The sequence below is a fragment of the Phyllobates terribilis genome, unplaced genomic scaffold, assembly GCF_046119375.1.
Source record: "Phyllobates terribilis strain yellow unplaced genomic scaffold, ASM4611937v1 Scaffold_4__5_contigs__length_816908805, whole genome shotgun sequence".
NCBI lineage: Eukaryota > Metazoa > Chordata > Amphibia > Anura > Dendrobatidae > Phyllobates > Phyllobates terribilis.
Genome location: NW_027362764.1, coordinates 361,064,690 through 361,080,317, shown reverse-complemented (window position 1 = coordinate 361,080,317; position 15,628 = coordinate 361,064,690). Strand labels below are relative to the sequence as shown.

At 44.2% G+C, this 15,628-nt stretch overlaps 1 protein-coding gene and 1 long non-coding RNA gene across 3 annotated transcripts in view; one reads left to right on the top strand and one right to left on the bottom strand.

Annotated features, from left to right (window-relative positions):
* COL15A1 (collagen type XV alpha 1 chain) overlaps window positions 1–15,628 on the top strand; it is a 904,466-nt gene that overhangs the window by 486,678 nt on the left and 402,160 nt on the right. For both annotated transcript variants that reach the window (XM_073678442.1, XM_073678441.1), the window contains exons 23-25: window positions 58–102; window positions 3,139–3,219; window positions 4,386–4,421. In XM_073678442.1, the coding sequence (XP_073534543.1) occupies window positions 58–102; window positions 3,139–3,219; window positions 4,386–4,421 (162 nt within the window). The remainder of the gene's footprint in view (window positions 1–57; window positions 103–3,138; window positions 3,220–4,385; window positions 4,422–15,628) is intronic.
* Window positions 1–15,628, bottom strand: part of LOC141265402 (uncharacterized) — a 112,649-nt gene that overhangs the window by 96,280 nt on the left and 741 nt on the right. The window lies entirely within an intron of this gene.

The window sequence follows — 15,628 nt, the reverse complement described above, 5'->3', positions numbered from 1 at the left end:
GTGAGGCATGGATCAGTCTTTAATGTTGATGTGCCTAATTTAATATTAATCTTTCAGGGACCAAGAGGTGATACTGGTGTCCCTGGATTGCATGGAAAAAAGGTAGTGACAAAATGTAGTAATGTTTAAATTTACCAGTATGCAAGTTTGGTATCACTGTACTCAAACAACAGAACCTAAAAAACCATGGCAGAATATTTTTGTTTTTGCTGTTTTCCAGTACAGTGAATGTTAAAAATGCATGGTGTCATTCAAAACTAGAACTTGCCCCATAAGGAACAAGACCTGATACAGCTATGTCCACAGAAAATCAGAGTTACAGACTTCGGAGAAAGTTCTTTATGGGATTAAATGTTATCTAATTATGGAATGGGGAAGTGTGTGCAGTCATTCAGGTTGAGAGGAGCTGATCTGCACTACCCGGGAGCAATCTAGTGTATGGAGCAGTAGTGTTCCACGCTGTACGCTGTTTACGACCAGCTGCCGAAACCATCTTATCGGTGTAGGTGCCAAGTGTCGGACACCCACCAATTACTCATCAATATCATAGGAGTGGACAACCTTTTTGACTGTTTTTTCAAAAAAAAAGTAAGGGCTTGATTCTTCACTTTGCACCAGCAATCTTGTACAAACCTGTTGCAAAATGTTTTCACATGTAGTCATTTTTATTTTTTACACCAGCTCAGCCAACTTTTAAAAAGTTGACACAAGCTAGCAGGAGGTACGTAGTTTGTTCTTTCCTGAGAAGTTCACTATAATCTACACCATAACAGTGGTAGAAATTATAGCGTAAAATACATTTTTGTCTCTGGGGCGCAGCTGAAAGATATGTCACATTAACTCAGAGGCACGTGCCTCTTAACCCATTAGTGGCCAAGTTAATTTTGACCTTAATGATCAGACCAATTTTACAATTCTGATCAGTGTCACTTTATGTGATAATTACTCTGGAACGCTTCATCGTATCCCAGTGATTCTGAGAATTTTTTTGTGATATATTGTACTTCATGATAGTAGTAAAGTTTGTTGATATGACTTGAATTTATTTGTTAAAATATTGCAATTTTGGCGAAAAATGTGAAAAAAAAAAAATTGCAATTTTCAAACTTCCTATCTGCCATCCAGCTTGCCATGCCGCAGACACTGAGAAGCGCAGGCATGCTTGCGCTCCTCAGTGTCTGGCTGTGACGGCATAAAGATGAGCCGAGGTCATGTCCAATGAACTCCGCTCACCTCATGCACGTCACTGACAGCGTGGGAAAATTCTCCTGCGCTTGCAGTGAGCGTGAGAGAATTCTCCTGCTGAAGCGCTGAGCGCAGGAGAATTTTCCCACGCTGTCAGTGACGTGCATGAGGTGAGCTCATGTCCAATGAACTCAGCTCACCTCATGCACGTCACTGACAGCGTGGGAGAATTCTCTTGCGCTCAGCGCTTGAGCAGGAGAATTCTCCCACGCTGGGATGGCATTGAGATGACAGGCTGGATCGCAGCTGAACACTGCCATCCAGCTTGTCATCCTTCAGAGATACTGCAGAGCGCAAGCATGCCTGCGCTCTGCAGTGTCTATGAAGGATGGCATGCTTCTCAGTGTCTGCGGCATGGCAAGCTGGATGGCAGCTTTCGGCTGCGATCCAGCCTGTCATGTGAATGTAGCAGAGCTGGAGCCGTCGTGGGAACCATGGAAAGGTAAGGATGATGTTGGTTTATTATTTTACTTTTATTGCAGAAGACATTGGCTTCAGCTGGAATGGGCGTGATGGTAAGTATGGTTTAATTTAGAACAATAAAGAATTGTGTGTTTATTTCAATTAAAGGACTTTATTCTGGGAGTTTGTGTTTTTTTTTAACTTTGACTATGGGGTTAGTAATGGGGGTGTCTTATAGACGCCTCTCCATTACTAACCTGGGCTTGATGTCAGCTGGCATTATAAGCTGACATCAACCCCAGTCCTATTACCCCACTGCCACCGCTACAGGGCAGTGGGAAGAGCGAGGCTAAGTGCCAGAATTGGCGCATCCTATGGATGCGCCATTTCTGGGGCGGCTGACGGCTGGTGTTTCTAGCCTGGGAGGGGGCCAATATTCATGGCACCCTTCCTGGGCTATTAATATCAGCCCCCAGCTGTCTGCCTAGCCTTTGCTAGCTATTAAAATAGGGGGGACCCCACATCATTTTTTTTGGGGTCCCCCATTTTAATAGCTAGTAAAGGCTAAGTATTCAGCTGGGGGCTGATATTAGTAGCCTGAGAAGCTCCGTGGGTATTACCCCCTTCCCAGGCTTCAAACATCTGCCCCAGCCGTCTGCTTAACCTCCACTAGAGACTAAAATTACGGGGAACCACACGCCAATTTTTTTTTTAATAAATCCTTTATTTTAACACTAAATGACAAGTACAGTAATCAACACTATCACTGTACTTCTTATATATGTGACTGACATGTTTCTATGTATCTAATCTATGTGTGATGCTCTATTCTTTCTATTCTAAATTGTCGGGTACCGATGGTGAATTGCCGGCCGGCTTTTTTAAAGAGACGGTGCATCAAAACACTATTATTTTTTTTAATAAATCCTTTAACACTAAATGACAAGTACAGTAAGCAACACTGTCACTGTGCTTCTTATATATGTGACTGACATGTTTCTATCTATCTAATCTATGTGTGATGCTCTATTCTTTCTGTTCTAAATTGTCGGGTACCGGTGTATGCCGCTGCTGAATTCCCGGACGGCTTTTTTAAAGAGAGTGTCTTCTGAGCAGTTTGTAAGCTTTTGGACACATTTGAAGGTGTTTTCTATGTGTTTTCTATGTGTTTCTATGTGTTTTTGTTTGCCTGCCATTGGTTTTAACGGTGTTCGACGGTGTTCTAAGGTGTTCGACGAACAGTTCCACGAACATCCCGGTGTTCGGCGAACCGAACCCGAACACTACGGGGGTGGCTCAACACTAATTATAACACACACTGGTTTATTAAAAAAAACAACAACATTTTTTACTATTCTTCTCCCCAAAATTTGGGGTGCGTCTTTTAAACCAGTGCATCTTATAATCAGCAAAATATGGATATTTGTGAAATATTATGATATTTGTTATATCTTTTCAGGCTGCTAACTTGCATGTTTATTGTTATTTCAGGGTGAAAAGGGGGAATCAGGTGCTATCATAGCAGCTGATGGTTCTTTAATATCTAAATTATCGGGAGCACTTGGAGAAAAGGTGAAATTGTGCTAATTTTTATTAGATATTTACAGTATAAGGTATATGCACATTTATATACTGTACATATTTACAAATCCTTCTCATTGCTACACAGAGAGATACCTGGGTGTAGGGAGCTCGTTCACATGTAATGTTTCCCCTTGTGATTTTTCAGTAAGTGAGAATTGGGGTTCATACCCATATGTGTGAAAAAAACATTCTGATATCTGGACTGAAAAATCAGACGAGTGTCATGCAAGTGTCATGCGATTTTCATGAGAGGACAATGCGATTTTTCACACCTAGCATCCTTATGACATCTGTATGCAATGCGTTTTTTTTCTGTGCAACTATCATTCTGCAATCATTTACATGACCATTTACAGTCTTCTATGCTACAAAATGGTAATGTATTCATGAAAATCAGATGGCATACGGATGGTCCGTATTTTTTCTAGGATCCCATAGACTTGTATTGGCGAGGCTCGTCCAATACACGCAGCAAATTGCAGCATGCTGCGATATTTTTTCTCAGTCCGATTTCTGCTGATAAAAAAAAATCGCAGATGAGCTATAACTCATAGATTTACATTGGTCAGAGTGCAATCCGATTTTTTATCGGATTGCACTCGTCCATTTTGCTCTCAAATGAGTATGAGCCCTTAATCCCAAAATGGGAAGACGGAAAGCTTAAAGGGTTTTCCCAAGAACAAAGTTAATTTTAATCAACATTTTAATCAATAGATCTTTGAATAATAAGAATTTCCACAATTGGATGTGTTTAAAATTTTTTTTCCTGTGCTGAGATAATCTTATACATGTGCCCCTCTTGTGTACTGTGTAATGGCTGTGTCTGACCGTGTTGTGCTCATACAACAGCTCAAGGGCAGGTGAGTATTTTTTTTCTGAAATCTCTTGCACATGTTGCTTATTTTTTCCTTGCAGATTCGAAGCAGATTCAAATCTGCAGCATGTCAATTCGGCAGCATTTTTGTATCGTTTTTATCAGTCTGAACCCCAGCGATCAGCAAGTTGATAGATAACTTGAAATTTTGGGAAAATCCCTTTAATTATTGATTTTTTTTATGTATTCATTTTCTGTCTCCTAAAATTATATTGCTGTTATTTTAAATTATTTATTATTTTTAAACATATTCAGTGTTTATTGGCTTTTTCATTTCAAGGGTGATCCTGGAATGATGGGCCCCCCCGGACCAATGGTAATCAAATGTTTTTATGATACTACTGTTTGTTTGAAAGTTTTTTTTTGCTTTTGATTAAGTGGGTTATTTTGTTGCCATTGAGTTTCTCATCAGGGGATAAGCAGTGCCGATGATGCAGGGTCCTTACAAATCTGCTGGGACACTGGACTTGTGCACAATCACAAGGTGTTGTGTCCTGTTCATTAGATACAGTATGTGGGGATGCAAAGTCATCAGTGCTGCTTACCTCCCAATATAGAAATAAGCAGCGCATCAATTAAAGGATCATAAAAAACACATTCAAAGGCCAGAAATAGGCAATTAAAAATACACATGCATATCTTATCTTTATTTTGTTCATACATAGTTCCTCAGGTGGCACTTTGTATGCACATGGTGATGCTAAGTAGAAGTGGCATAATCAATTTTCAGAACTCTGGTCCACATGCCAGGTCGGTCAGTAATCGGTGACCATTGGACAGGAGATCTACACATCTTTGTACCACCTGACATTCTCATCTATTCTTTGATTAGCCGGGCTAGTGAGACATTGTGTGTCATGGTGCAATCATATGAGATTTCAGTGGTGACATATCTATTCTTCATGATACTGTGAAACAAATGCTATACTGATAAGAATATAAGGGCTTAAAGCGGTTTCCCCATGAACAATTTTAATCAACATTTAAATCAATAGATCTTTGTTGGATGTGTAATCTGTTTAAAAAAATGTTCCTGGGTTGAGATAATCATATAAATGTGCCCCTGCTGGGTACTCTGTGATGGCTGTGTCTCAACGTGCAGGAACATGGTCTGATCATACCACAGTTTCTGGGCAGGGGGAGGAATCAAAAGAGTATACAGACATTACAGCATGGGCTCAGTGTTATGTGCAGGAATAGCTACTCCGTAGCGACTCGCATCAGAACTGCAAAAGCGCAGTCACAGACACACTTTACACAAGCCACCACTGCTAGGCAAGTCTTTAAGGGCTGGATACTCTTCACCCACTCCTGAAAGGGAGGGTGGGCGCTACAGAGCCCTTCCCAGACTGCTGTCGCAGGATAGCTGGAGTCTGGTGATGTGGACGATGTAGAGTCAGGTAACAAGAGTAAATCCAAAGCTAGCAGCATAAAACCCAATTGAAAACCAAGGGAAAACCCAGAGGCAGTAGCTAATGAAGAAGAACCAGTAAAGACCATTAGCAACAGATGAGAAGCAAACAGAGCCCAACCAGGAAGCACTCACCATTCCATTACACAAGGTAACTTAATGAATCACACTGTACTGGATTAGGAGCAGGCCTTAAATAGCCAGCCCAAATCTAAAGATAACAATCAGGTGATGCATTCCTCTGAATCATGTCCAGAGAGTCCTGCATTGTTTGGCAACCGAGAGACACAGCATCCCATATATCCCGGGCCGCAAAACAAGTGGCAAGCATGACGTCCCGTGTTCCCACATCACTCGCCACTTACACACACAAGAGGCACCACAATATGTAGTCGAACCCAGTGCGGACAGACCGACGGTGCAGTCTGAAAACTGAAGAAGGATGATACTTTCCACGGCAGCTATTTCTAACAGTACGCCCCTGTCTAAGAGAGACCTCCGGACTCTCACAACCCACCTCTTATGGAATTCAGTGATAAGGCGATCGACATGAATTCTGTTCCTCAGGACCTAGGACCTCTCTCTAGACCAGGGGTCTCAAACTCAATTTACCTGGGGGCCGCTGGAGGTAGATTCTGGGTAAGGCTGGGCCGCATCAAGTTTTCCACAAAAAATGCGCTTACAAAATATCATTATTCAGATTCAAATGTCTTTATTAACAGTTCTTTAACATTTAACTTTTAGAACATGAATGGACATAAACTGTTTGAACATGGCTTTATCTGCCTACTTCTTGCTGCTAGAGATCTGACAGCGCTTACTCTTGCATAGCCGAGCCACATTTGGCGTAAGTGAGGAAGCAGTTGAGACCCTCAGCACAGCTTGAAGATGAGCATCAGTAATTCTAGACCTGTACTTTGACTTATTGAAGTTCAAGGTAGAGAAGAGCTTTTCGCACAAGTATGTGCTCCCAAATAGACACATGGTCTGCTTGAACATTCGGGAAAGCTCAGGGAAGCTGGGGGGCAATTCTCTTAAAAATTGCCCAAGTTTGTCTGCTTTTCCACTCACATCCCTAAACTTGGCTTTGAGTTCAGAGTTACACTGCAAGTCAATGAGCTCTATTTGAAACACTGGAGGGGCATCTTGCACATCAAAGGAGAAGGGGTCTGCAAAAATTTGAAATGTGGCTCTGTGTCTCTTGAAGTCTGCAAATCTATGATCAAATTCCTCCTGTAGCCTCAAAATGACATCCACATACTCCTCATGACTGAATAGTGTGCCTGAATCAATGAGTGACTTGCATGCTGGGAAATGGCAAAGGTTTGTTTGAGAAAGCTGGTCTTTCCACAATATAAGTTTTGTAGAGAACGCTCTCACGCTGTCATAGGCAGCACTGACAAGTTGCCCCTGGCCTTGTAACCTCTTATTCAGTACATTAAGCTCATGTGCGATATCAACCAAAAAAGCTAAGTCCATGAGCCATTTTGGATCACTTAGCAAAGGAACAGAAGCCCCATCTTTCTCCATAAAAGCTTTCACTTCCGCTCTCAACTCAAAAAATCTCTTCAATACGTTTCCCCTGCTGAGCCAACGCACCTCGGTAAAGTAGAGCACATCCCCATATTCTGACTCTATTTCCTCTAAAAAAGCACGAAACATTCTGTGTTTTAAGCCCCTGGATCTGATTTGGTTGATGCATTTCACAACGAAAGACATCACGTTGTCAAACTTCAGGCATTTGCTGCAAAGGGCCTGCTGATGGATAATGCAGTGCAGAGCAATGACCTCCTCTAAACCTTCCTCTTCCTTTTTTTTATTAACAAGTGCCACCAGTCCTTTTTTCCTCCCGATCATTGATGGCGCTCCATCAGTTGTTATTCCGACAAACTTCCTCCAAGGCAAACCAGCATTCTGAAAAGCATCACACAGCTGGTGAAATATCTCTTGGGCGGTGGTCTGGCCATGCATTGGAACTAGTGAGAGCAACTCCTCTGTGACTTCAAAATTGTCATCAACACCCCGGACATAGATTGCAAGCTGGGCAGTGTCGGTGATGTCTGTGGTCTCATCAAGAGCGACTGAGTATACACTGAAACATTTTATTTTCTCACACAGTTGATCATAAATGTCACTTGAAAGGTCAGAAATGCGCTCTGCCACGGTGTTGGAAGAAAGGCTGACGTTGCTAAACTGACCTTTCTTTTCTGGAGAGATAATACTTGCAGCCTGTAACATGCACTTTTTTATAAATTCCCCTTCTTTAAATGACTTTCCTGCTTTAGCAATCATCATACTAACTACGTAGCTGGCTTCGACTGCTGCATCATTCTCTTTGGTTGCTTTCTTAAAGAAATCTTGTTGCCTCAGCAGACATGTCTTAAGTTTAGCAACCTGGTTGGCTCTCTCATCTTCCTGGTACTTTGCATACTCCTCAGCATGTCTAGTTGTGTAATGACGCTTCAAATTGTATTCTTTGGGCACTGCAACTTTCTCTGTGCAAATAAGACAAGTTGGGATGCCCTTGTGCTCAATAAAGAAATATTGCTTTTCCCACTTTTCCTGAAATTGTCTGTGCTCATCATCAACCTTTCTCTTCACTGCAGGCTTTGAGCAAGACATATTTGGGGCTGCGTAGCAAAAACTTAGGCCTATGGTGCCTTGAGATACCCACTTCAGCACAAGGTGCTCTGGATGAGCGGAAATAGAGTTTCCCAGTCCCCCTAGCTGCCTAGCATGACCTTCGGCAACATTAAAGAGGACCTGATTTTTACTCACAGGAGTAGCCAAATACCTTTAGGGTGGGCACGCACCTGGTCTGGTTTATAAAAATAGCACTCCTCCACTCTGCTGTGCCCCCCTGTATATTTCTTGCCCTGTATGCTAATACTGAGCATCAAGGAGGAAGAGACGCCGGGGTTTCTCAATGGGCGTCTCCTTCTCCATGTGCCTCAATCCAATCACAGTGAGAGTCACAGCCAGGAAGAAAAAAACTCCTTGTCTGTGACACTCTTTGATGTGATTGGATCACAACACAGCCAGGGAGAAGGAGACGCCCATTGAGAAACCCCTGCGTCTCCTCCTCCCATGCAGGGCCTCCAATGGCAGAACGTCCTGTCGCCTGACTGGGAAGAAGAAGAAAAAAAGTGGGGCGTGGAGAGCGTGACTGACAGGCTGGAGAGCCTGTCAGTCACGCTCTCCACGCCCCACTTTTTTTTTCTTCCAAGCCTGCACTAGATTGAAAACAAAAGAAGAAGCTGCTGTCATGGCGTCTCCCAGCGCAAGGGAAGCCCCGAGCTGGGAGACGTGTCTTCTCTATGAACGCGCCCTGTGCACCGAGGGGTCCCAAGCTCCTACCCCCCCCCCCCGGTACTTGCCTCTCCGTGTCCCTCCCATCGAAGAAGATGAAGTCGCCGCTCTGAACGCACTTGGTGCAGGTCAGCCTCCGGCGGTGTTACACAGCGGGCAGCGCTCCACCGCCACTTACTCCCCCTGGTGAGACGCCGAGGTACTGTACTTGGCGGTGGAGCGCTGCCCGCTGTGTAACGCCGCCGGAGGCTGACCTGCACCAAGTGCGTTCAGAGCGGCGACTTCATCTTCTTCAAGTACCGGAGGGAAGGGGACTAAGGTGGCTAAGTGCTTTTCCAGGCGGGGGGCCGCAAAATATTGTCCCGCGGGCCGCAGTTGGCCCGCGGGCCGCGAGTTTGAGACCCCTGCTCTAGACCGTACCCCTTCCAGTGAATTAAATATTAGACAGAATTCTGAATCTTCCCAGAGTCCTCAATACTCTCCACCTCATACTCTTTGGCGTTGTCTACCACAATAGGACAAGGAGGGTCCTGAGTCACCAACAGAATTACTTCCTTCTTAAGCAACTCCCTATGAAACACATTGGGAATATGTATGGCGGTAGGAAGATCGACCCTAAAGGTCACGTCATTGGTTATTTCAGTAATGGGGGAAAAGTCTGATAAATCTGGGTGCCAGCTTGTGGGAAGGCACCTTAAGGTTCTTCATCGATACCCAAACCCTATCCGCAACCCTGAGTTCGAGCCCTTGTTGACAGTGTTTATCGGCCTGCCTCTTCATGCTCTCCTCTGATTTTCTAAGATACCGCCAAGCCTCCACCCAGCCCTTCCTGAGATGGTGTAGTGTATCAGAGACTGACGGCTCACACCCCCTCAAAGCATGGGGACCTATGATGGAAACCTAAATTTACAAAATAAAGGGCACGTACCAAGGGCCTCATGGTGCCTATTGTTTAAAGCGAATTCAGCCAAGGCCAGGTAAGCCCCACATTCTCACTGGTTATGGGATCCAAAAGACCTTAAATATGACTCCAAACAGTGGTTGGTTCGCTTAGTCTGCCCATTAGTCTGAGGGTGGTGTGCAGATGAAAATGACAGCTCCATTCCGAGGCGCATACAGAAAGCTCTCCAAAACCTGGAAATAAATTGGGAGACTCGTTTGGAGACAATATTCATTCAAGGACGTACAGGGATAGGCAGAGGCAAGAGTTTCCCTGCCAGGCAGGTGCGAGGGGCTTTGTTTCTGGCGCAAATTTCACATGCCCTAACATAGGCTTCTACATCCTTGCCCTGGTGACCAGCAGTGATAGTTATGGCTCTCCCTGAGCAACCCCAACCTCAGGTGTACAGGAACAAACAACTAGTCATGGAGCATACAAGAAGGAGCTAATCCCTGTGCCTTAACAACCACCTATGCCACAGTGACTGAGGACACCACAACCTCCTTGGGAAGAACGATTTCAGGTTCAATGACCTCAGACTGGGTGGGATAAAGACTCCTAGAGAGAATATCCGTCCGTACATTCTTGTTCCCAGGAAGGAAAGAAATAGAAAAATGAAATCTGGTAAAGAAGAAGGCACATTCTGCCTGTCTAGAATTTAATCTCTTGTAGCTTTCTAAATAAATCACGTTCTTATCATCTGTAAGTACAGTAAACGGATGTTTAGCCCCCTCAAGGAAATGTCTCCACTCCTCCAAAGCTAACTTAATGGCGGGTTCTCGGGTTGTCGACGTCATAGATCAGCACTGGGGAAGAAAATTTAAGCGAGAAAAAAGGTGCATAGCCTCAAACTAGTTAGGGTATGGGATCCCTGCAAAAGCACTTCCCCCACCCCTACCTTAGAGGTGTCCACCTCCACCACTACAGCCCTTTTAGCATCTGGCTGAGCCAGAACGGGAACAGAGGAAAAGGCTTTCTTGAGAGTGTTAAATGCCTTAACAGCAGAATCCCAGTTAGAGACTTCTGCCCCTTTATGAGTAAGATCTGTATGGGGTTTCACCACCTTGGAGAACCCCCTGATAAACCTCCTGTAGTAATTATCAAAAACCAAGAAACACTGTAAAGCTTTGGGATTGCATGGTTGGGACCAATTAAGCACTGCTTTTACTTTCACAGGGTTAATCTTAAACCCCCTGGGGGAGATGATAACTCCCAGGAACCCCAACTCCTACACTTCAAATACACATTTCTCTAGTTTGACATACAAGTGATGATCCTCTAATCTTTTCAGAACGGTACGCAAATGGGTCCTATGTGTTGCAAGGTCCTTGGAAAAGATGTAGATATCATCAATGTAAACGATGACACAGATACCTAGGAGGTCCAGAAAAACATCATTGACCAGTGCCTGAAATACAGCTGGGGCATTAAAAAGCCCAATGAGCATGACACGATATTCATAGTGGCCTTCCAGGGTATTGAAGGCCGTTTTCCACTCATCTCCCCTTTTGATGTGGACAAGGTTATAGGCTCCCCTGAGATCCAGCTTGGTGAACCAATTAGCTCCAATAAGTGGGTTAAAGAGATCAAGAATGATTTGAAGAAGGTACTGGTTACGTACAGTAATACGACTAAGCTCCCGATAATCAATATAAGGTCGCAAATCCCCATCCTTTTTGGAAATGAAAAAAAACCCCCACAGTGGATTTGGAAGTGGAATAAACCCATTAGCGAAATTCTCATTAATATAATCTCTCATGGAGAGTCTCTCAGGTTCTGACAAATTAAAAATGTGACCTTTAGGCAATTTCATCACATTATTAAGTTGGATGGAGCAATCATAAGTTCTATGTGGCAGCAGCTTCCGTATGGCCTCCTCAGAAAACACATGTGGAAATTCAGCCAAGGAACCCACAAGGCGGAGCCCACCACCCGGGATGGCATGCGCATACATCTAGATGACCAGCTGACAATATCCCATCCCAGTCAATAATAGGATTGTGAAGACACGGAAGACCCAAAGCCACTGCAACAGAGAGGTCCTGTAGGATGAAAAATGATACCTCCTCCCTGTGAATATAAGTGGAATACACAGGCTCCACAGTACAGACCCCAACAATCCGATTAAGAGGAGAATCATCCATGGATGATAGCTTCATATAAGCATTCAAGGAGATTAGGGGGAACACGCAGTTTCTTAGCTACAGTGGCATCCAAAAAACGTATCTCAGCCCCACAATCCACAAAAGCATTATCCTCAAGATTTTTATCAGAAAAGTAAACAACAATTGGCAAAGGTATTTTTTTCATATCTAGGGGGACCAGGTGGTGTGGGGAGCTACAGAGAAGACATTGATGCTGACTCCATCTTTGTTGTTTCAACTTTGGAGAGGTACCCACTCCACTAATCTGCATAAGTTCACTGATGACCTCTTGGTATACAGAGCGAGAGGGTACGTCCCGTCCAGAGGATAATTTTTCCCTAAGCAGTTCTCATCTTTTTCTGTCCAGACGGACCGCTAAAGTCATGGCGGCATCAAGAGACCTTGCGGGAGGGTTATGGACCAGCATATCCTTAACCTAATCATTCTAACCAGTCAGGAATGTACTGCGGAGAGAGGCATCATTCCACCCCGTTTCTATAGACCATCTTTGAAATTGGGAGCAATAATCCTTCGCAGTGAGGTCTCCCTGGGATATAGAGCCCTGAGGTTAGACTCCGCTAAAGCTGCACCATCTGGTTCATCATATATCTGCATGGCCTCAAAAAATTAATTAACCAATGAACGAGTGAGTGAGTCTGGTGGTAATGAAAAGGCCCATGACTGAGGGTCCCCTCTGAGGAGAATAATTAAGAGGCCAACCTGAGTTTTTTCGTCCCCAGAGGACATTGGACAGAGTTCAAAACAGAGTTTACAATTCTCCTTAAAAATAAGTGAATTGCTTCCGATCAGTGCAATAAAATCAGGAAGGGGAACCTTAGGTTCTACAGGGATCCTCCTTATGGTAGAAATAGAATCAGGAAACTGCTGCGCCGTGGGAAACCCGTGAGCAGCTCTCTGACTATGCGGTATTGGCCAGATCTTGGACCATTCCCAAGAGACCATGCAATTGGTTAGAAAGCTGCTTGACCGGTCCATTTTTTATTTCTTTACAGGCTGCTGATTATGTTATGCGCAGGAATAACTACTCTGTAGCGAGTCGCATCAGACCAGCAGAAGCTCAGTCATATATGCACTTACACAAGCCACCACTGTTAGGCAAGTTCTTATGGGCCGGGATACTTTCCACCCACTTTCGAAATGGAGGTGGGCTTTATAGAGCCCTTCCCAGACTGCTGTCGTAGGATAGCTGACGTCTGGTGACATGGACGATGTAGAGTCAGGTAACAAGAGTACCTTATTTTTCGGACTCTGGGCAGGAAAAAGACTGGGACAGAAAGGGAGGGCTACCTGAGCGCAATAAATAGATTCAAATGTAGGAAAAAAATAAAACATGTACAGTATATGCTCACCTGAGCTGGTTGTGCTAGACAAGGCCCAACTCTGGTATAATGATGGTATGCAGCTCATCCAGGAACCGTGGTAATTCCCTTGCTCTTGCCCGACAATGGACTCCACGTGTAAGGAGAAAATAGTAATCCTGGAGGCGCTCCCATGTGGATATATGGAGATCCCCGTACTGAAACTTGATTAAATCCGTGGGTATGTGCTAGTACCACAAATCCCAGTCGATTTTTAAAAAAAAAAGTTTTTTATAAAGAAAAAAACAAGCACTAACACATACCTATGAATTTAATCAGATTTCAGTACAGGGATCTCCATATATCCACATGGGAGCGCCTCCAGGATTACTATTTTCTCCTTATTTTTCAGACTATAAGGCACACTTTTTTCTTACAAAATTTGAGGAAAGTGGGGAGTGCGTCTTATAGTCTGGATAATACATTTCGGCTGTGGATGGTGGGGTGGGGTGGGCGGCAGAGGAGCAGGGCACAGGCAGTAACCGTAGCTGTCTGCTGCAGCTATCACTCTGTGCCCGCTACTAAAGTGAATGAATATTCACTCCTCTCCACGCCCATGAGAGTGCACTATTAAAGAAAATGAATAATTCACTCCTCTCCACTCCCATAGTCCCGGCGTGGAGAGGAGTGAATATCCCGGCAGCTGATATCAGAGTGTGAAACTTGATTAAATCCGTGGGTATGTGCTAGTACCACAAATCCCAGTAGATTATTTTTTTTAAAAAAAAAAGTTTTTTATAAAAAAAAAAAAACAAGCACTAACACATACCTATGGATTTAAACAGATTTCAGTACAGTGATCTCCATATATCCACATGGGAGCACCTCCAGGATTACTATTTTCTCCTTATTTTTCAGACTATAAGGCACACTTTTTTCTTCCAAAATTTGAGGAAAGTGGGGAGTGCGTCTTATAGTCTGGATAATACATTTCGGTTGTGGATGGTGGGGTGGGGTGGGCGGTGGCGGCAGAGGAGCAGGGCACAGGCAGTAACCATAGCCGTCTGCTGCAGCTATCACTCTGTGCCCGCTACTAAAGTGAATGAATATTCACTCCTCTCCACGCCCATGGGAGTGCACTATTAAAGAAAATGAATATTCACTCCTCTCCACTCCCATAGTCCCGGCGTGGAGAGGAGTGAATATCCCGGCAGCTTATATCAGAGTGTGAGGGCGCATGGCAGGGACGTCATGCGCTGCTCACATGCTGAGAGCAGCTGCTGGTGGAACAGGACGCAGCCCTGGAGCAGAGGAAAGGAAGGTGGGTAGAATTGTTTATTTTTTTCATGTGTGCAGTGATGGAGGGCCATGCATACCAGGACGGGGATGGGGGTCAATGGATACCAGGATGGAGAGGGGCATGGATACTAGGATGGGGACTGGGGGCAATGCTAACCAGAATGAGGATGGAGGGCCATGCATACTAGGATGAGGAAGAAGGGACCATATATACCAGGATGGGGATGAGGGGACCATGGATACCAGGATGGGGATGAGGGGGCCATATATACCAGGATGGGGATGAGGGGGCCATAGATACCAAGATGGGGATGGGGGGCCATATATATACCAGGATGGGGATGGGGGGGGCATATATATACCAGGATGGTGATGGGGGCTATGCATACCAGGATGGGGATTGAGGACCATGCGTACCAGAATGGGGATGAGGGGTGCCATGCATACCAGAATGGGGATGAGGGGTGCCATGCATACCAGGATGGGGATTAGGGGACCATGCATACAAAGATTAGGATGGGGGCCATATATACCAGGATGGGGCCATTAGTACAGAATTCAGGGACATTACCCCTATAACAGTGTCAGCAGCAGACCTCACCCCCATAACAATGAGTCATGACCACATTTTTTGCTTACATTTTTTTCCTGTTTTCCTCCTGTGAAACCTAGGTGCGTTTTATGCTCCGGTGCGTCTTATAGTCCGAAAAATATGGTACCCAACCAGAAATCACTCACCACTACACAAGGGAACTAAATAAATTTAAATGCAATATTTCAGATACACAATAATGTGGAATGTAAATTAATTTTAACCTCTTGCTATACTATGTGAAACTACACTTCTAAGTACACCTTTAACAATGGCCATAATATGTTGAGAGTTTTTGTTTTTTAAATAAGACTACCACCCATCATAGAACATATAAGTGACTACAGAGCTGATTGGACAAAATCACTGGCAGAATGAACAAAGACATTCAGTTATTTATATGTATTGTTGTCTTTGATTGTCGTTTTCGCTCCTTTTGTTCTCTATCTAGTCAAAACATGGCAACTTCACCTGGTCTGGACTCCTCTTTAGGCCGTGTTCAAACATTC